Source organism: Vidua chalybeata, chromosome 1 (genome assembly GCF_026979565.1).
Source record: "Vidua chalybeata isolate OUT-0048 chromosome 1, bVidCha1 merged haplotype, whole genome shotgun sequence".
NCBI lineage: Eukaryota > Metazoa > Chordata > Aves > Passeriformes > Viduidae > Vidua > Vidua chalybeata.
The window spans coordinates 139,877,769-139,898,213 of NC_071530.1; the positions used below are offsets into that span (position 1 = coordinate 139,877,769).

A 20,445-nucleotide genomic window follows, 5' to 3' on the forward strand; every position below is an offset into this window, starting at 1 on the left:
GTGGGAAGTATGTCACTTTTCTTGTTCCTTAGGTTTACCTAACAGTCCCAGCACTCTCTTCATTTGAGGCACTCCTCTGGCCTACATTTGTCTTCCCTCTCACTTGTGATTCCCATTCAAAGACATTTTGAATGATTTGATTAATTGGAGTCTTCATTCAACTTATTCTACATAAATTAGGTCTTCACGAAACTTCTACAAGATATTTTATAATTAAGAACTATGTAAGGTTTCTTGCTGTCCTTAAACAGTATGAAATTTTCCCCTTAATCAGAGGTAAATCTTATTTAGTAAGATTAAGAAGAAGCATATATTTATCATCAAATGCCCTGTATTTTCATAAATCCATAGTAAAAATACCTGCAATTAATATTTTAGCTCTTACCTTCTGCTTTTAGAATGGCAAGGTATATCATGTTTAAGACTGTTTTCTTCAATCTGCAATGTATGGTTGAATGAGCCATCAAGTTCTTGCACTGTCACTTTAAGAGGACCCTTAAAATTCACAAGATTTTGTTATTAACATTAAACTTATGCTTATTAATGTATACATCATACTTGTACATGTAGGTAAAATATGGAAAATGGACCTTACCACGTATTTCTGAGTCCCAGGAGATGTGTAATCTTGTTTTATTTCCAATTCCAGTACATTCCGTTTTCTATTAAATGCAAAGCTACCATAAAATTTTACCACTCCACTCTGATCCCTAATAAGCAGTATAGGAATTCTAGTGCATAATGCAATAGTTATAAAAAGCCATAATTCTCAATTCTTAACACTTGCTTTATGTTCTTTAATCCTAGAATTTCCCATTCCAAGAAAATTTGGAAATGAAATCACTCATGTTAATTCATGAAATTCTGGGGTTTTACATTCTTTAATTTCTTTTTCTTTTCATGTTTCTTATGGAGAAAAACCAAAATGAAATGAAAACTACCTAGTACGAAGAAATTAACTATGAAAAACTATTCTGGACTCCACCACATCCAATGTCCTTGGCATAATCTCAGAAAAAGTAATTGTGTAAGACTTCAGTAATTTCAATATGGTTTTACTATACATTTTAGCTACATTAAACTAAGGGGAAAATGTAGGCATTAGTTTCTGTTTTCTACGCACACTACATTTAGGTCCATTATTTTATTGCAGTTTCCCAAACTGGGTCATGTGAGCATTCACATGTGTGTATATATGAATTCACATATACACGAAAGTATACAATATGAATGATAAAAAGTAACAATCTCATTCTAAATTTTTGCTCAGGCAATGATTTCTTCGAGACAACTTTCCCTGTTAATAATTTCATCATTCATTTCTGTATCGCAGCCATTACAACACTTTACTTATAGTAAACTAAAACACTAAACTGAAGCATTTTAGTCTAACGCACACTCTCACAAGTCTCTGACAATATGAGACAAAAGCAAGGGAGAAAAATCTGTTCTTTCGTGTCCCAACATTTAAGGGAAGAGCTTCCATATTCAAGGACACTTATTATCGTACAGGGGTTATTAACTTTCCTCCCAAAATTTGGCCATTTGCCTAAATACCTCAGATTGGTTCTGTTCATGGAGGCTGCTTTTATGGAACTCTTGGACTTTGTCATCAGGTACAGTTTAAGACATTTTTAGTGGTTTTTCAGCACAAGGTTTACACTCAGCATCAACACAGCCCTTGCTAATGGCATAAGACAGCACTAGTTAATAGCAGCAGAATCCCCTCCCGTACAACATGAAGACCTTCTGTGATCTTACAAGGTGGGAAATCCATTGCCACAGGAATATAAGTGTTTGAAGCATGGTAAGGGCGGTTGCAATCACAGGATTAAATACAACATATAGTTACCAGGATCAAACTTGGGGCCAAACTATGGAAAAGGTGAAAATAATCCCCAAATGTGTGAGGTACAATTCTTTCTTCCTTACAGAACTGACGTAGTTAAGATTCACCCAGCTCAGATAGTAATGCTGACATTTAGATGTCACTGCAGTGTAAATACAGAACTCCTATTTTTCTTAAGTGCTTGGCACAGCAAGGTATGTAAATTAGAATAATGTGTATTTATACTTTATGAACACTTCTGATGCAAATAAAATACTAACCTCTCAAATTATTCCATAAATACTAATTATACAGTGCTTTTTAGTTAAGATATTGAGATGTAAGAACGTTGTTAAGTCAGCTCAAATTACATACCTAATTTTGTTGTCTGTTACAACAGTAAGGTATGTTTTTGCTGCAGTCACGTACAATTCTAGCCTGGAGTAACAATGAAACCTGCTAAATGGAGCCACTTCAAATTTCCCCTCGTATCAATTCAAAATAAGAAACCCTGTTTCTTGACTAGTGTCACTTAAACTTGAAGAATCAACACATAGAGGCTGAAACCGTGCTATTAACACAAGCTACCAAGCTATTAAAATATATTGTAAACTAATACTCTGTGCTTTAGGTTACTTATTTCATGGTGATTTACTGGAAATCACATATTAAAAGGCACCAGACTATGGCATTTTCCATGTCCCACTTCAGCATATTTCTATGGGCAGTGTCCTCTGGAATCCTTTTAGTATAATTTGGCCTTAAATTCCAGCAGAGTTCCTGTGCTTCTTTCAAAGGAAAACTTAAAGTAATGAAATCCCTTCTAGTAAAGAACATGCAAAAAAGCCAGCATAGTTCAAAGGACTATGAAAAGACTATGAACTTGTGGCTCCCATATATATCTAATTCACTGAATAATGTACTTAACTGTTTCATGCAAATACATTGCATTATTTCATGCCCTTCTTCACATTCTTTTAATAGTGCCAATTAAAAAAAACATATTCATTTTCCATATTAACAATCCAGACCAAGAATAAAAAGGATACACCCACTGCTTTATTAAAGGTTGGATGTCTTTGCCTGAGACATTTGAGATAGATTTCAAAAACCCAGATGTGGAAACCAACATCTGACTCCACATGTGTGACTGGAACTTCTGAGATGAAGCAGTACTGGCCAGACTCAACAATTTGTTGAAAACCTAAAATGATAAAAAGTTATTACTTTCCCTAAATACTTATATATAAAATAAGCTTTTCTGTTTAGTTTCTGTTGAATTGCAACTAAAGGCCAATAAACTCACTTTCTGATAACTGCCTTTAAAAAAAGGTTTTCATAATAAAGACTTTACAGGAAATAATTTGCTTGACCATATCAGAAATTTTCAGTCCAAATGTATCTTCCTCCAAGTTACACATACATACGCACATACAAAATCCATTAAAAGAACATCAACTTTCAAAAATTATCTACAGTAAAAGAAATCATTGACTATATCTTCTTTTTCAGAAATTAAACATTCATCAGATTCTCTGCAGTATTTTCAACCTGACACTATCTAAAATAGCTCTAGCACAGTAACATATTTTTCCTTAAAAATAACCTCAAACCAAGGCAAAAACCCCCAACCCCCCAAAAACCTGAAGCTGATATGAAAATATTACTCATTTTTTAACTGCTTATTTGTAGTACCATATTCTAAAGTATGTCACAAAAGGTAATTAGTGAAGAAGAGAAACTACAGTTCTGCTGAAGTTCCCTATTTCAGAATAAAATTACAATCTTCTATTCAAATTCTTGTTCTAATATAAGCATCTAAGTTTTCTCTAGCACTGAAAACTGTACATAATGAGAGAGCTGGATTCTCATTATTTATAATTTCATTAGATTAGCTCACAGCAGCACCAGTCACGGACAGGAAAACAGGTTCTCAGTTTTAACAACCAATCAAATTAACCCAAACCAATGAGACACCTCATTCTCAGTGAGAGAATATGCAGCATATAAAAAGTATTCTAAGTTATTCATAACAGTTAACCTTATCCTAACATAAATGACCAAATGTTTGTGCAGTCCTGCTAAAATTGAAACTACAAATGGAATCCTATGATGACCTGTTCTCTTCTCCTCTGAACTCTATTTAATGAACTGAAATACAATTGAAGACAAGGAGTTTTTTATATCCCATATAATCATCTAAATACCTACCTGTAACATGAACTCCATGCTAATTCTGTTCTCAATCAGTCTCATAACAAGATGTGCTTTACACTGGAACATAGTGTAATATTCCCAGGACAGTGTATGAGGGTGTTTGATAGAAAAATGTAAATGTGAAGCAGGGCTGGGAAAAAAAAAAAAAAACAAACCATCTATTTTACATTTTATTGAATGAAACTTAAAATGTACCCCAGCAACCAAGCTTAGAGCTGCACCAACAGTTACTCAGGATTTCTTGTACTGCTTTAGTCACAAATCATGGCACACTTAAAATGACCACTCACTTGTCCAGAGAGGTGACACGGATGTATGTAGCTGGCATACAGCAAGTACTGTACAGAGACTAATGACAAATGATAGCTGCTGTGTAGTGCTCTAGAGACAGCGGAAGTACCAGCAGATTATGCAAGGGACCTCTGACTGAGTCTGGAAATTACTCATGAATCAGCAAACTTCCTGCTCCACTTCCATTTAAGAGTGACTGTATATAGTAAATATTTTGTATATAACTAAATAATTGTTGTAATTCAAGAAAAGTAGGAGTTTTACAATTCACAGAACAATTTCATGGGATGGGCCTAAGGAATTTCTGTCCTTTTATTTTGGTTAGTAACTTTATCTTTCAATATTTTGGCAAACTTGGTATCTTCTAAATCAGATAACATGTCAAGGAAGACTAGGTAGGTAATATTTAATCCTTGAGAAGATAAGACTTTTTTGCCTCCTTTTAAGGAGATTCTTATTTGAGAAGACTAAATTATTAATAGTCTGACTTAATTTTCTTGATGAACCAAGTCTGTGGCAACTGTATGTTGCTTTGCTATGTTTCTTCTTTTAGGATTTTTACAGGACATCTGAGTTTTCCATGAATGAATAATACACATCTGAAGAAACCAGGTATGCAGAGGTTCACTAGCAAGTATTCTAGAAAAGACAGTACCAGCACTTAACTCCTTGTCTGCAGCCCTTAATATTTCAGATGGCAAGAACCAAGGGAGCTGCAATACCTTAACTTTTCCATCCTTCTATTTACTGGGACAATCCCTTAACTTTGCTCATGAGTATCTGTTTAAATATCTTAAGAAGATACAAAAAAAGAAATGTTTCTAAATTTAAGTATTACCCTTCTTAGGTACAGTAATTTTCTGAAAAAGGTACGTAGATTAACTCCTTGTTTGCAGTTGATAAGCAGTTGCTGAAGTTTCCCCGTATCACAATTCTCCTGTTATTCTGGATATTTCTCTATTCTGATGTAGAGAAGGAGTAGCAACCATGAAAGAATTGAAATTCAAGGAGTAAACTGAGGTTGTGGCTCAGACATTATATAATAATTTGGTCTCAGAATAAAAACTATTTATCCAGCTTCAAATTATACAGTTGATTGATTTTTGTAAAATTCTTTTCTTGCAAATTACAACTGAGCCAGTACCCACAATCCCAAGATCCCTTTTTAAATTTACTAAGAGTCAATTGATTTTGGTACTGGTTACATTATTCAACTGCAAAACAAACTGAGTCAAGTTTGCCTTTGACAGTTACATCTTGTAGTTCACTCAATATTAATATATTTCTTCAGATTATATTTTTCTTCAATCATTATAATTTCACAGATTTTATTGAACTGGCACCAAAACAGTGTTAAATTACCAATATGGACCTAGAGCCTTTGTCAAAGTAGAAAGTGAACCAGCTTTTCCACAGAATTTTATAATGCTCATGCTCCTGAACACAGTCCAGCCATTCAATATAAACCCCATTCAATATAAACCCCACTAGTAAGCTTCTTCCATACAAAATATAAGTTTCTGTAAGTTTTTAATTTTTACAGTAGGGTGGTACCAGCACAATCAAAGGCTGAAGAGAACCACAGTCTGAGAGAGGAGGACAAAATGAAAAGGTTACACACAAAGCTTTGTTCTGAAGCTTTCATCCACATGGCAGTTAATCTGCAATTTTCTTTCCTTCATTTTCCCAGGCTCTGGGATTTTGTGTTTTAGAATAAGCACTCTGGAGTGCAGTGTTTGTGCTACACCAGACATAAACAGGAAGAATCTGAGACCTTTGTTTTGCACATAAATTAATTTGTGTGTCTGAAGGAAGTTGGGTTTTCGGTTTGTTTTGTTTTTTTTTTTCCTTGATGATTTATTATGATATTTTACTTCTAATTTAGCTGAAAAATGAGATTATTACTTAACACAAATATTCTTTATATTATTATTAATTGGAACTGCTGTGCTGCAAATATGTTTGCCAGGAAACTGTATCATAACAAGAAGAACAAAGAAATGAAATGCATAGAATATAGTGGAGAAAAATGTTCTAGGCCCCATTATGAAAATACTTTCCTTAAATACAAATTAACTCTCAAAGTCAGGAACATATCCATAATTTACATACCAGGGAACTGTGCAATCTACAAAGAACAGCAAGCTGTAATTAATACTTAAGTGATGCTGTGGTTATTATTAACAAGCTGTAATACAATGAAGGAGTAAAATAACTGTAGAAATATTTTCCAACTATGTATCACAGCAAGAAAACACACCTTTAAGAGTATTAGGACAAGATTTTGTCAATTATTTGTGTCCAATTCTAGAATAAATACAGTGAAACTAGTAAAATTATCAGTTAGAAAGATATTTTGATTTTAGTGAGTTTTCTTCTTTAAAAATGTGCCCCTTATCTCTAGTTTCATCTGATCTTATTACTGTTAATTTAGTGATTTTCATAATTCATTCCATTCTAAATCCAGAGTTTTAACTTTAAATTAACAAAATCTGGATTTGCACACAATCAAATGCAAAAGAACGACTGTTATAGGCAATTTTCATAAAACAGGAACTTCTGCTGCAGTAAAGAACAGAAGCTGACACAGTAGTCTACTTGCACAGGCTCAACCTTGCAGCTGTGCACACGCTGCTTGTGCATTTCCAAAAAGCAACTCCTTTGTGAAGCTGTGTTATATGGTGATCAATTTATGAAAGAAGAGAAAAACCCAGCAAATGCTTGTCACTGAAACCCATATCAACTTACTGATCTGACATGTAGTAGTATTTTTCCACCTCCAGTGTTTAGTACTACTCAGTGAGTAGTACTGGAGTATTACAAGAGAGGGAAGGGGAATCATTCTAAGCTAGACACACTGAAGCTACAATTGCTGGGTAAATAAAAATCCAGCCAGTTCAAACTGGTAACTAACAGTACTTCACAGATGACTGATCTAATAATTTTCTACCCCCAGTATACTAAGAAATCTCAGTCTAAGACTACAAGGAGGTATCTGAGAGCAGAAAGAAAAAAGAGCAAAGAAATAGAAAGCTGATGATACCATTACAAAGCCTGAAAATTACTAACCACTCCAGAAACAGCTCACATCAAAATTCTGGCTTCATGTTCTCTCTTATCCTCTTATTAAAAGGAGTTTTGTAACAGCATTAAAAACATTCATTATACTTCATTTCCTTTGAGATTCAAATTGAAAGAAAAACAAAACAACAGCTATTAAAATATACTCAAGATGTACTTTATGAGACTGGTAACACATGGCTTGGGCAGCTCGAGATCTTCAGCCTTTGGCTTTGTGCTACACAACACACCCAAGGCATATAGTAATGGCCCCATAAAAACATACTCTGCAATGACTTGCAGCTTAAATAAACATACTTGTCTTTCTCTTTTCCTCCTCCGAATATTGGATGCAGTAAAACTCCTCCAGTCTTCAGTTCATATGCCACGATTTGATCTAACTCCTAAGAACAAAATACATAAGTAAGCATAATTTTGAAGAGCAGAGAAATTATTTAAAGAAGACAGGAAAGCTTTTAATATTGTTCAAGTCATAGCTCCTAATAAGTTTGTTTACAAAGGGAGAAATATCTTAAAATCAGGGATGTTCTTCAAATGAAAAACAATAATAAAACAGAAGAAATTAGCAGCTTCTACTTGTTCAGGGGCTGAACTGGGAACTAATGCCAAACAGTGCTGAACTACGTTATAACCAGAGTATTATTCTTCAATAAGTAAGTTGTCTTTGGCCAAAAGAAATAAATGTGATCAGCATTTCATGCAATGGAAAACAACCACAGACACACACACACACAAATAAATATATTATATATAGATATAAATAAAAAAATATTTATGTCTGGCCCAAGCTCTGCACTGGCATCTGTGTGATGCCAGGTTAACAAGCACACCTTAAGGCAGGATGTTTCTAAGGGCTCACTGTCACCCAAAAGTCAACATGAATCAAATTGTGTCAGCTTAAGCACAGGAAATGTTACAGATTTTCCAAATGTTTATATGTATTAAGATTTATTGATACATATCAACTTGCACATTTTCACGTATTGGTAGTACACTAGAAAAAGGGCAGAACTGGAGGCTGTGACAGTAGCACCTCTTGTGGACACTTTTAGTTTAGTGTGGACAGATGGGGAACAACATGAGCAACTTCTGCTGCAGACAGCACTGAATGCTTCCAACAGACCTCCATCCAGTTCTGCTGCTCTCTGCAGCACTCACACCTTCAGCACAGACAACACAAGACTGGTGAACTGAATGAGCATTAGGCAGAGAAGGAAGTGGTACTGGGTCCCCAGGTGAGTAAGGGATGTAAACAGAGCAAGTGAGGTAGGATTTACTTTTTAGAATAGGGAGAGTAACAGAAGATGATGAGAGGAAGAAGCTACGTATCTTCTGGTGAATACATGTTACTTGTAAAGAATGAGGAGTCACTGCTGCTATCACTAGAAAGTACCCGTCTCAAACATTACATTTGGAAACGTAAGCTATAGACAGAAATTTGTTTTCCAAGAAAAGAAATCACTTCAAACAGGGAATTTTTTACTATTTCATTATTTCATTTAGTACTTCAATGATACTAAAAGATACCTGAACCACCACTGATCCAAGCTAATACTGGAGCTTTTCTGAGCTCGAATAGCCATCACAGCATAATAAATTCACCAAATACAAATCCTAATGAATCCTATATTCTATTCTAAGTATTCCAAAAGTAGTATCTTTTTTTTTTGACTCTTCTTTTGGTTCAGGAGTCAAAACAAAAAGAGGAAAACTAATTGCATGGAGAGACAACAACAATTATTATTCATTATTCATATGGCAGTCACAAAAATCTGTTTGTATGCTTGGTGTTCTTCCTTGCAGCAAGTGGTAAAAACGTTTTAGCTCTGAGGTTTGTCACTACTAAAAAGGTCTTTAGATTGCAATGTAAAGCTATATTATATTTGGGTTTTATACTGTATTTTCTTTGATGCAAAATGTCTGAAATGTATAGAAAATGCTATGATGTGCTACCTGTTTAATCCAGTGGCGATACTCATTAACACCAAAGGTTTTTTTCATCCAAAGGCCATAAATGTAACCAGAGATTCCCTTTAGCACCCATTCATCTGACCTATTATAAGAAAGAAACATGAATTGTATCACTTCAGAGGAAATTTTGTAAGGGATAGTATTTTTGACCAGCTCAAAAATAGCCACAAATTTCAAGAGGTTGTATAACTTCTCTAAGTCAACAGAAGTCTGATGAGCTGTGAACCAATTTATGGAACCTGGCAACTGGACAGAACTAATGAAACTGAAAAGTCAGTGAAAACTGAACTTCTACCACAGAAAACCAGATTAAAATATAAAACTTATTTCAGCTGAAACAATAATAATAAACAGGTGGAAACAGACACTAAAGTTAAAGCAACTGCTAATTGATATGATCTTAATTTCTTGATACACAACTCAATGCAGTGCAGAAGATCTGGACAGCAAGCAGACAAAATACCTATCTCACAATATGGTGGATACCCTTTTAAACACACCTTCTGTAAGTTATGTTCTAAGAGAGAAAAAATAGACAAAAACTAGAACATGATCATGAACTAGAACCTTAAACAGAAAAATGATACTGTACACAGGGTATGTGCACAGGTAGAACAAGAATATATGAACTTGGGAGTCATCATGAAGGATGCAAAAAATTGTCTTCATCACAGAAGTAGGCTAGAAATAAAGGAGAGCCACAGGAATTACAACAGTACAAACATCAATTTAAGGACATGTTGATTTCCCTTGTTTAAGACAAGTATGCTCTGGGACATAGACTTTTGCCATTAAAAAAAGTAATGGGTTACTTGTCCCCAATAAATAAAGTGTATGCAAAAGGATTTAAGATACATACTGATCAAAACTGCAAGAGCTATGTCAGGAGGTTTTCTGAGACATGGAGTTATAGCCGCCTTAGAAGGAATTTTCCTATTTGACACTAATTTCTGCATTCTCCTCCCTGAAAAACTTCTTAATTTATTAGATCTCTGCTCTACAAGTACTGTGCATGCAGGCTATACTTCATCATCCAAAATATCTAACAGAAATTGACTGATAATGCAAAAGAGTGAGCTTTCTAAAATTTTCAGATGCCAAAGCACACTACAACATTCAGGAAGATATATTCAATCTATATAATCTTTGGAACTTTTATCTCTCATGTTCTCCTTTCAAAACGACAAAAACACTAATGGATTTTCATTTATTGAGCTGGGTTTATTATTCTTACAATTTTTTCCATTTTTGTGTTTTTCTACAATTGCTGTTTTACTTATTTTTCTGATAAAATGCGATTTGCAAATTAAAATTTGAGCTTCCTCGATACTCCCCATTTTCTGAAGAATACTATGGTAAAATACTTACCAGGACATTCTGGATATGAAACATCCAAAGAACTGCTGGGCCAGGGCCTGTGCCAAGCATCTCCTTGTCAGTGGAGTTTCATCTATAATCATTGCACTGTGCAAGAGATTTGTGCTGGAGCCCCAAAAAAAAGAAAATAACACAACATGAGCACTGGCTCCAGAGAAACTGAAGAGACCTTGCCTTAAAAATCAAAACAAGTAAAATAATTTCTTTACTGTTTTTTCAGTAAGATATTAAGATCTTTAACATTTTTAATTTTTAATAATGTTAATGCAGGCAGATCTCCTGCTATTATAATCTATACACAACTCTCTGTATAGAGTCTAAGTACTTTAACTGGTGACACCATTTTGGATTCCTGATACCTTTATTCCAGCTGGAGAAAAATCAATCAAAAAACACAAAAAATCAATCAAAAAATCAAAAAACACAATCAAACTTCTGCACTTAATTTGAGATTAAATAGTTCATGCATGGCATTTCTAATTCAGAAGGAAAATCACCACCAGTTTTTTCTTAAAGTAAATCCAACATCTTTATAATAGATAAAATTGGAAATGGTGTTAGAAGCCCGTAATGTCAATAAAAACAAGCCTTTTCAAACTAGAAAGCCCAACACTCAGGCTACAAAAATAACTAGGGTTTCACTTATTTCTCAACAGTCTTGGATCTGGAGCTTCTAGGCACATGGATTTAGAAGGTGCAATTTTCTCAAATACTAACCTGAAAATACTCATGGATGCATAAGCAGCTACTTCAACATAAGCTTCATCTATAAAAACAGTCTTGAAACAGGAGTAAGGATAGCGGCAGGTAAGAATCTCCTCATAAAATTCAAACACCTCATGAAGGTATGATGTGGTATGTTTGAGTAGTGGAAGAAGTTGTGGTAAACAAAAGTGAGTCACCTACAAACAAAGGAAAATTAGTTGCAAGACCTACAAACATATTTAAATACATAAATATAAAGTATATTATATATCTCAGGGAATGCCAACTAAATTTGCCCCATAAATTCAGACATAAATGGAATTACTGTTTATTTAAAGGCTTTTATTTTGGAAATAAATTAAAATACAGGCATTACTAGACAGACTTTATCATACAACTGTACTGATGAAGGTTGATATATAAATACCCATTTTTGGACTAATATATACTGACTGCAACACGAAACACCAGTAATTCTTTAGAAAAAAAAAAGGAGGCTCTATGATGAAGATTATTACCTCATGCATGTATGGATCAACAAGGATTTCAAAAGGTCCAATTGCCAAGGAGATGTTAGAAGCTGCAGTTGGAATAGTCAACATGTAATGAAAAGTCTTCTTTCTCATATCATGGGTGTATACAGTTTCCACCAAATCTCCATTTGAAACAGCCACCATTGCAGCATCTACAGTATACTCAAGTTTCCAGGTACACAACTCAGAATAGGAATCCACACAAGGAAACCAAAATCTAGAAAAGTTAGGATTAGGAAGAAAATGGTTAACAATTATACCTAACAATTATACTCTTTTTCACAGGTGATTTTTCTTTCAAGTCCCAAACTATATCCTTAAATACTTTAAGAATATATGAATGTTGACATACTGACTTCTACAATACATTAACTTTATAAAGCTTTACAAATTTTTTTGTCTTTACCTGCTGCTGAGCTATAAAAACTAGACATTCTAATTACTAATCATTAGATGCTAGTTCATATTGGTAAGCTCCTTTCAAGCACAAATTAAGTTTTAGAATTTTTTAAACTTGAAACAATTCAAAGAAATTATTTGTATTTCCTACACTTTGAGAAGAAATTGGAAATACAAACCTAACACTCAAAGACAGTTTTCTTACCTTGTGGAATTTTGATAACCACATGAAAAGACATGAGCCCCTCTTTCTGCCATGTTGCCCTCCATGTTGGGTACCACAAAATGAAGGCCTCCTTTCGGCTGGTCCAGAGAAAAGTTTATATGCACCTTCAGGACTTTTAACTCTGCAGCACAAAGATCAAAACTGGAGTAAGTATATACAACTTGCATGAAAGTTATTGCAGAATAGTAACTCAGTTTTGGACTCTAGGTCTTTGAAGATTATGTGATAACTTCATTCTCAAGGACTTCCCGGTCCACTTACAAAGTACAGCTAAAAACTTACAAAACTGAGACCTCCCTAAGCACAAATTACAGGAGATGCATTTACAATAATCTTTATTCATTAATAAAAACTGCAATTGGAATCACATTTCATCTTCTAATTCCCCAACAGTAAAGCATATTTATACACTGTATCCTAACCACGATCTTGACCTTGCTGAAAAAATTTCTCCAAAAACTCTATGAAGCAGGCACATTCTTAAAAGACATATTATTATTGTTTGCAGTTGCAAAATTATTATTGTTTGCAGTTAAAATCTCTTATTACAGTTAATACTTTTCCTGTAACTTAAGTGTCTTCACTTTGGTTTAGTTTCAAAGAAATCTCACCTATGAATAGATTGGCAAGCAAAGAAATTCAAGCATATGCTGAAATTTATCCCACAAGTGTCACTACATTTTGGCACTCAAACATTGAAAAGTGAAATTATACATGTTCAAATTATTTTCCCTTCTAGGCTTGCACGCAAGGCAACAGGGACTTACACAAAAATTAAACTAAACAGAAATATCTTTCCCATTAAGGTGCATCTGACAATATTGCATGAGTCAGCCTCATGATACAATTGTTATTATTCTCTCAGAGGTCTCATAAATCCATGGGAAAAACCGTGCAAGAAATAATACAAGAAACCAGTAGATTCCTGTAAGAAAATAATCAACACTGGAGAGTAACTTTTTAAAACAGTTACTTATTCCAGATCTAGTATGCCAGTTTATAAAGGAGTCTACTTTCACTACCAAATCAATTTTAAAATGACCATTCCTTGAACTGAGGTGGCATAAAATTATTAGAGCTTTGTAAAAAGCTCTATGTAACCATATCCTTGTAATTTTTTTTTTTTTGTTGGATCATGTATATTGTAAGCAGGTTCAAAATTACAATTTATCCCCCAGTACACTCCATTATTCCCACTATCTCAAGTACTCTCCTGGGGTCGTGACCACCCAAGAGTATGTTTGTATATAGTGTCAAGAAACCTTGCAACACTTCTCTCTATTACCAAAAGGTGAAAAAGTACTTTTCAGAATTCAGATGGAGAGGAAAAAGGAAACAGTAATCAAAAATTCAGAAAATAATGTAACACTACTTCTGTTTCTTCAAAGCTGCTGTCTTCCTAAGCAAACTTGTAGCTGACAACTCTGACATCTTAAATTAATTTTTCAGTATGGTCTCTTTACCATCAACATGTTTCCACAGCTCCGAGGGAACCTTAATGCAGAGCTCTCCGTTTCCAGCATCTGGGTCCACAGCACTGACAGCAGCAGCATACGCATTGGAGAAATAGTTGAGATTCCTCCTGTCAGAAATAGCCAGTTAATTCTTAAAGTACAGTTGTGCTGAACCGCAAAAAACAACTTTGGAAGTTAAGACAATTTCTATACTGAATTTCAAAGTGCATAGACAACCAAGTGTTTTGTTTTGTTTTTAAAGGAGTGGAAGAGAAAAGGAGTAAAAATTAGATTTCAACAAGCAGAACTTAAAATATGTCTCTTGTAGAAGTGATCTGTGATCAAAAAGACTTAAGCAGTAGTAACTCCCAATAAACTGAGAAAGGCTCAGTGTTCTTTTCTTGCCAGTAAGAGTAATAACTACATTTATTGGAATGAAAATTAAAAATTCTGGTTTTTATTTTGGATGAAGTTTGTATCTTTATTCTAAAGCTCTGTCTTGAAGATCTGCTTCCTCATACATTGCAGTTTTGCTCTTATTTTGCTTTTCTAAATGTTAAGATTTTAGCTTGGCAATGGTATTCTTCCCCTTTAGCTTGATGGATAGGAATAGGGGTTTTTTAATGCACCTGTAAATAGCACATAAAATATTATATGCTAAGAGTTTTGGCCCTAATATACAAACACAGAAATATGTGGTATACTTGTTAGTTTCTAGTTATATTTGAAACATTCTTCTTTTTTAAAGTGTATGTTTTTTATTTAAGATGCAAACACAGTTTTTTGTAATCAGGTTTGAGCAACTATGTATCACTGTGAAATCCTTTGAACCCCTCAGAGAAATTCCCAGGGCCTCACCCTGGAAGAACATACCATAGAGTCTCCACCGAGGCTGAAAGAGAATACTTCCCCACCGAGCCTCCCAACACTGACAGTTTTCATTCCCCGTGTGTTCCTAATTCTTGTGGTTTCTCCTTTCCCAGTTTCCTCATTGGTTGTTGCATCCCTGGTGCTCAGCCCCCTCTTCCTTGTAGGGCAATACCCTTTGTCCTGCCCTTTGTAAAACACCTGTGCCCTCAGACTATTGGCCACTGACCCCTACTTAACCCCGTGCACATCACATGTCTTGGGCTTTTGTCCCTGATTTCCCCTTTGGTGTGCTGGAATAAACCTTGGCTGGAATTTACCATACAAAAGGCCCTTCTGCCTCTCTTGGTTGAGCTAGCTGTGGCAAGTGTGGTGTGTGGACTTGACTGCTTTGCCTGAATGCTTACCCAAGCTGCTTTTCCACCGGAGATGCTTATTGGGAAACAGGTAACAGTATCCACCATCTAAATCCCACGCTGCTACATATCAGATGCTCATTAACTCCTCACTTCATTACAAAGTCAGATCATTACTTCAGTTATGACTTAGATTGTTTTCTACTGAAATGAGCAGGAACAGAAGCATATGTCTTCTGTTAAAGTACTTACAAGCAGGATGTTACCTTATTATTCTGTGTGATTATATTTAACTACTGGAGTACGACCAGTCAAGTTCAAAAATAACCCTGCTTTTAGACTTTATGCAATAGCTTTTATACTTTTTTTCAAAATGGATTTCTAAACTGTTTGAAGCACGGGAGCAAAACCTTTCTTAATTCTAATTCTCCCGTACACACAGTTTTTCAAAAGCTTGCACATCTCTATATCTGAAGTGAAAGTGTTTGACTTACTTATCACCTTTTCCACAGAATTTAGGTACTGCTGATGAATCCAAGCACAAGTAGGACACAATCAAGCATAAACCAGTCATGGAATCACAGAGCCACAGAACAATGTGGGTTGGAAGGGACCTCCCAAGGTATCTAGTCCAACTTTCCTGGGGGAGGACAGCGACATCTTGCACTAGATGAGGTGGCTCAGAGTCCTGTCCAACCAGACCTTCAATGTTTCCAGGGATGGGGCATCTACCACCTCCCTGGGAAACCAGTTCCAGGGTTTCACTGCCCTCAGAGTAAGAGAGTTCCTCCTTGCACCTAGTCTAAATCTACCTTCTTTTAGTTTAAAACCATTACCCTTTGTCCTACTGTAACAAGCCCAACTAAAAGGTCTGCCCCATCCTTTTTATAAAGCGCCCTCTAAGTATTGAAAGGTTGCAATAAGATCTTCCTAGAGCCATTATCTTCACCGGGCTGAATAACCCGATTCTCTCAGCCTTTCCCCACAGACAGGTGCTCCATCCCTTTTACTAACCTGGTGGCCTCCCCTGGATCTGCTCCAACAGGTCCATGATCTTCTGTGCTGAGGACCTCAGAGCTGGGTGCAGCACTGCAGGTGGGGTCTCACCAGAGCACAGCAGAGGACCAGAATCCCCTCCCTCGCCCTGCTGCCCACACTGCTGGTGATGCAGCCCAGGACACTGCTGGCTTTTTGGGGTGCAAATGCACATTGCCAGCTCATACTGACCCTCTTATCCATCAGCACCCTGAAGTCTTTCTCCACAGGGCTGCCTGCAATGCCTTCATCCCCTAGCCTGTACTGATACTGCGGTTTGTCCTGACCCAGGTGCAGGACTACTGCACCACAATGGAGTAAATTAACTTTTGGCTGGGGACTCCACCTTCTATGGAATCTAAAGTCTACACAAAGCAGACATGATCTCATTTCAGGATTTTGCTATCACCTAACCATTCTGTATTCACCGTCCACAGAGAAAACAACCCAAATTACAGTATACCTTACTTGGAAGAACAAAGTGTAATTAACCATGCCACCAGCAGCATTCTGTAAGTGTACATATGTCAAACACCCTGCTTAATATTCCAAGTCGTCCACAACTATAAAAAATTTTGCTAAAACACTGAAATATATTGAGAACATATTTTCATATAGTTCTTCATCTTTGGCAATAATAGTGCACAAATTCCCTGGCACCACTACCAAGGCTGAGAATGTCAGGAGCAGTAAACTTTTCTATTCTGCTTGAAAGCTTCTGAATAGTAAATGGGACCATTTCAGTAGAGAAACTCACAAACCTCAAGTTTAAATATATTTTTCTTTTCCTTTTTCACAGTTAACTGTACCTAAAGGTAGGATATAATGGCAACAAGTTTTAAAAGGAAAAGGTTGAGTTTGTACCCTGCAATATAGTATAACTTCAGGTATGCCTCCAGAACAATTCCCACCCACTTAAACTCCAGCTGACGTGCTGTCTCCTAGCCTCTCCCGCACCACTACTACCTCACCCACTAAGGAGATTACTGTTCATCTGATCCTGTAGGGATATAGCTGAAAGGTCAAATGGGAAAATAAGTCCTTTTTTTCTGATCAGGCAGCTTTTAGTTGGTTTACTTCCTTGATCTGTCATGCTGAGGGGTCAAAGAACCTCCCTAAGCAAAGCTGCTTTAAGCTGTCCTTCAAATGGCACCCTAGAAAGGCAAACAAATACCACTGGGAAAACTCTATTTAAAGAGTCTGCATGACTAAGAGCTATTAGTAATAAAAAAAAAAAAAAAAAAGCTAGCAACAGAAAACCACAGTAACATTCTGTTAGACTGTGTTTAATTTTACTCCAAACTATTTTTGAAAATTGACTATTATTGATAGGGATCCCTTTCCTACACAGTGAGAATTTGTTCAAACTTTGAAGATTGTGATGAGCTTGCGGCTACATTTTAAATGTCACTGGGTTCACAGACAGGAAAAGGTTATGATTTTACAGCAAAGTAGGGAGACTCCAGAGCTTAACATTTTATGGAAAACAAGCCTATTCTTATATTTCTATTTTTGTGAAGTATTCTAGTTCAAATGGGTGATTCATTGTAAAAGGAATCCATTAAAGGCATAGCACCACAGATAAATCTTTTCATAGATTCTCAATATTCTCAATAAACTGCATATGGCCATTTTAAGAAAAACAGAGCATATACCAAAAGTTACAGTCCAAGGAACAATGATAAATTTTCCTAATCCTAAGTGTAGATTGACAATAGAAAACCAAATATGTATTCATGGTCTTTTCCCAGCAGAGATACATTCTGTTATCAGAATTCACCCCTAACACTATTAATTACAGCCCAAGTGCATGCAGCTTGAGTGACTGTAAAGAAGCAATACTACAGATATTAATTTTTTAAAATTACTAATTTATTTCAAGCTTTCTGTAGCATTTCACATTAGCAGCTACACCAGTGCCACAAATGTATGTGCCAAACATATAGTCTATAAACCACTGTTTTCCTACAGTACTTAACATCAACTTGGCAAAGTAAGTTATTTGTCCTGCCTGTAATTCATTACATTCATTACTCTTCAGAGTAATTCATTTACTATTTTACTTTGCTTCCAATATAGAATAAGCTCTTGATATTGGAGTAAATACTATGATACACATTTATCATGTATACCATACATGATATACCATGATATACCATACGTGATAGAATACATGCACATATAGGTGATTTATTAATAGGGCAATGATTTGAATCTTTGTCATGCTGAAAAACCTAATTTTCATTCCTGGTCAAGTTTAATGGCTTTGTCATCTCTTTACTAAAGCGCTCTACAGCTTTGTTTTGTGGTCTAGGAATTTTCCCATTTAGTGTTTCCACTGAAACTACTTCAAACCACTATCTCTAGATAGAGTGCCACTCTATCTCTCCACCCTGCCCCTGTGGTGGGCTGCAGAGGAGAACTGGAGCCACAAAAGGTAAAGATTATGGATTGAGATAAGAACAATTTACCAGAGACAGCAAGGAAATAAGACAACAAACAGTAACAGCAACAATACAATGACAATGTGCATGAGAAAAGAGGTGAATGATTCACATGGTATTGCTCACCCCAGGTAACTCATGACAATACCTGACCCCTCTGCCATGCTATGGGATCTGGAAGCAAGCCTTTTTCTCATCCCTGGAAAATAAGGCAAGGTGGTATAGGATAATCTCCAGGTCTTAGCCTTTCCCTGCTCCTGACTACTGCAAAAATGAACCCTGTCCTGGCCAGGACACTTTGTTTATGTCTAACAAAGTCTATAATGAATTTTCAATTAGACAAGCATTATATCAGTGTAAATAAAGGCTATTTATTGCAGCAAGGCAACACATGCTCAGTCCACCAGAATTGTTTCTATTTTGTACAAAGTCTAAAGGCTTGATCATTGACTTCCCAGAAGAAAAAATACTGCAAGACAGACATGCCCTTAAGGTTATCACATGGCTCTCTCTCACAGCTTACTGCTGATTGTAACTGAAGTAACAGTGAAGTCAGAGGATATCAAAATATCTTCAAATTTGTAATGTTTCAATACTACAGGCTTCAAGCTAAAAAAAAAGACAAATGAACCAGCATTGCACAGGAAAGCATTATGTGCACATTAGCTAGCTATAGAAAAACATAGCTCCCTTTACACAATAATAACAGTAAAATGCAACAGCTTCTCACGCTGGCATCCTAAGTGAAGCATGTAAGCAGGATCATCAAAAGCTTCACTTATCACAGATCAAACCACTGTACCCAAACATTTGCTGTATCTATTTAACAGTTTACAATCTCAACCATAAAACTGAGAATAAAAAATGTTTCCTTTGCCAGTTTTAAATAAATAGGGCTGAGATACAAGCAGTTGTCTCAGTATTCAGAATATGCACTGGGATCTCTACATAGAATGTAGAAGTATAGCCCAGAAAAAGCAAGCTCATTTCTCTTACACTGATAGAATTGAAAAAGCAACAACATGACCCAAATAGACACGCTCCAAAACTTTATGCAGTTGCCACAAGATTTGAAACCCTTCTCAAAAGCACGAGCAAAATGAGATTCTCTGCCATCTTGCATGCACACGGTAAATCAGTGTGAATTATTTCATAGCTGTATATACAAACACCTGTTCAGGTGTTTGCTCAGTCAGGAAGGAAGTGATTGCTTTATCTAAGTTCATCCATCTATTCTGATATGAAAAAGCCATGCTGTCCTGAAGCCTCCAGAGGCTCTATTCTCAAAGATATTCAAAACTCAAATGGACACAGCCCTGAGCAACCTACTCTACCTGACCCCATGTAAAGGAATTGGACTAGATGATTTCAGAAAATTTCAAGACAGAAATCCAACTTTATTTCTAGATAAACGTTTAAACACTCTCTCACTTGTTACCTGCAGTTATGGTTTAGGACTAATGGATAAATTTGCAATAGCATCAAAGCTAAAATATATTTAATATACTAATTCATGGCTTCTAACCGTTCCTACAAGTTTCACCTATTTTTAATTACCTTTTTAGTGAGTGTTTTTCTGATATGCAGGGGAACTGAAAAAATGCATGACTGAAAAAAATTATTTTACCTTCTTCAACACTGAGAATGTGAAATGACAGACT

At 35.7% G+C, this 20,445-nt stretch overlaps 1 protein-coding gene across 3 annotated transcripts in view; it reads right to left on the reverse strand.

The window, feature by feature from the left end:
* Nucleotides 1-20,445, reverse strand: part of TAF2 (TATA-box binding protein associated factor 2) — a 61,026-nt gene that overhangs the window by 34,394 nt on the left and 6,187 nt on the right. For all 3 annotated transcript variants that reach the window (XM_053946010.1, XM_053945992.1, XM_053946000.1), the window contains exons 4-14: nt 14,092-14,210; nt 12,608-12,749; nt 11,989-12,220; nt 11,483-11,667; nt 10,757-10,870; nt 9,371-9,470; nt 7,715-7,800; nt 4,040-4,175; nt 2,878-3,032; nt 596-710; nt 386-495 (exon numbers count right to left, since the gene is read on the reverse strand). In XM_053946010.1, coding sequence (XP_053801985.1) covers nt 386-495; nt 596-710; nt 2,878-3,032; nt 4,040-4,175; nt 7,715-7,800; nt 9,371-9,470; nt 10,757-10,870; nt 11,483-11,667; nt 11,989-12,220; nt 12,608-12,749; nt 14,092-14,210 — 1,494 coding nt within the window. The remainder of the gene's footprint in view (nt 1-385; nt 496-595; nt 711-2,877; nt 3,033-4,039; nt 4,176-7,714; nt 7,801-9,370; nt 9,471-10,756; nt 10,871-11,482; nt 11,668-11,988; nt 12,221-12,607; nt 12,750-14,091; nt 14,211-20,445) is intronic.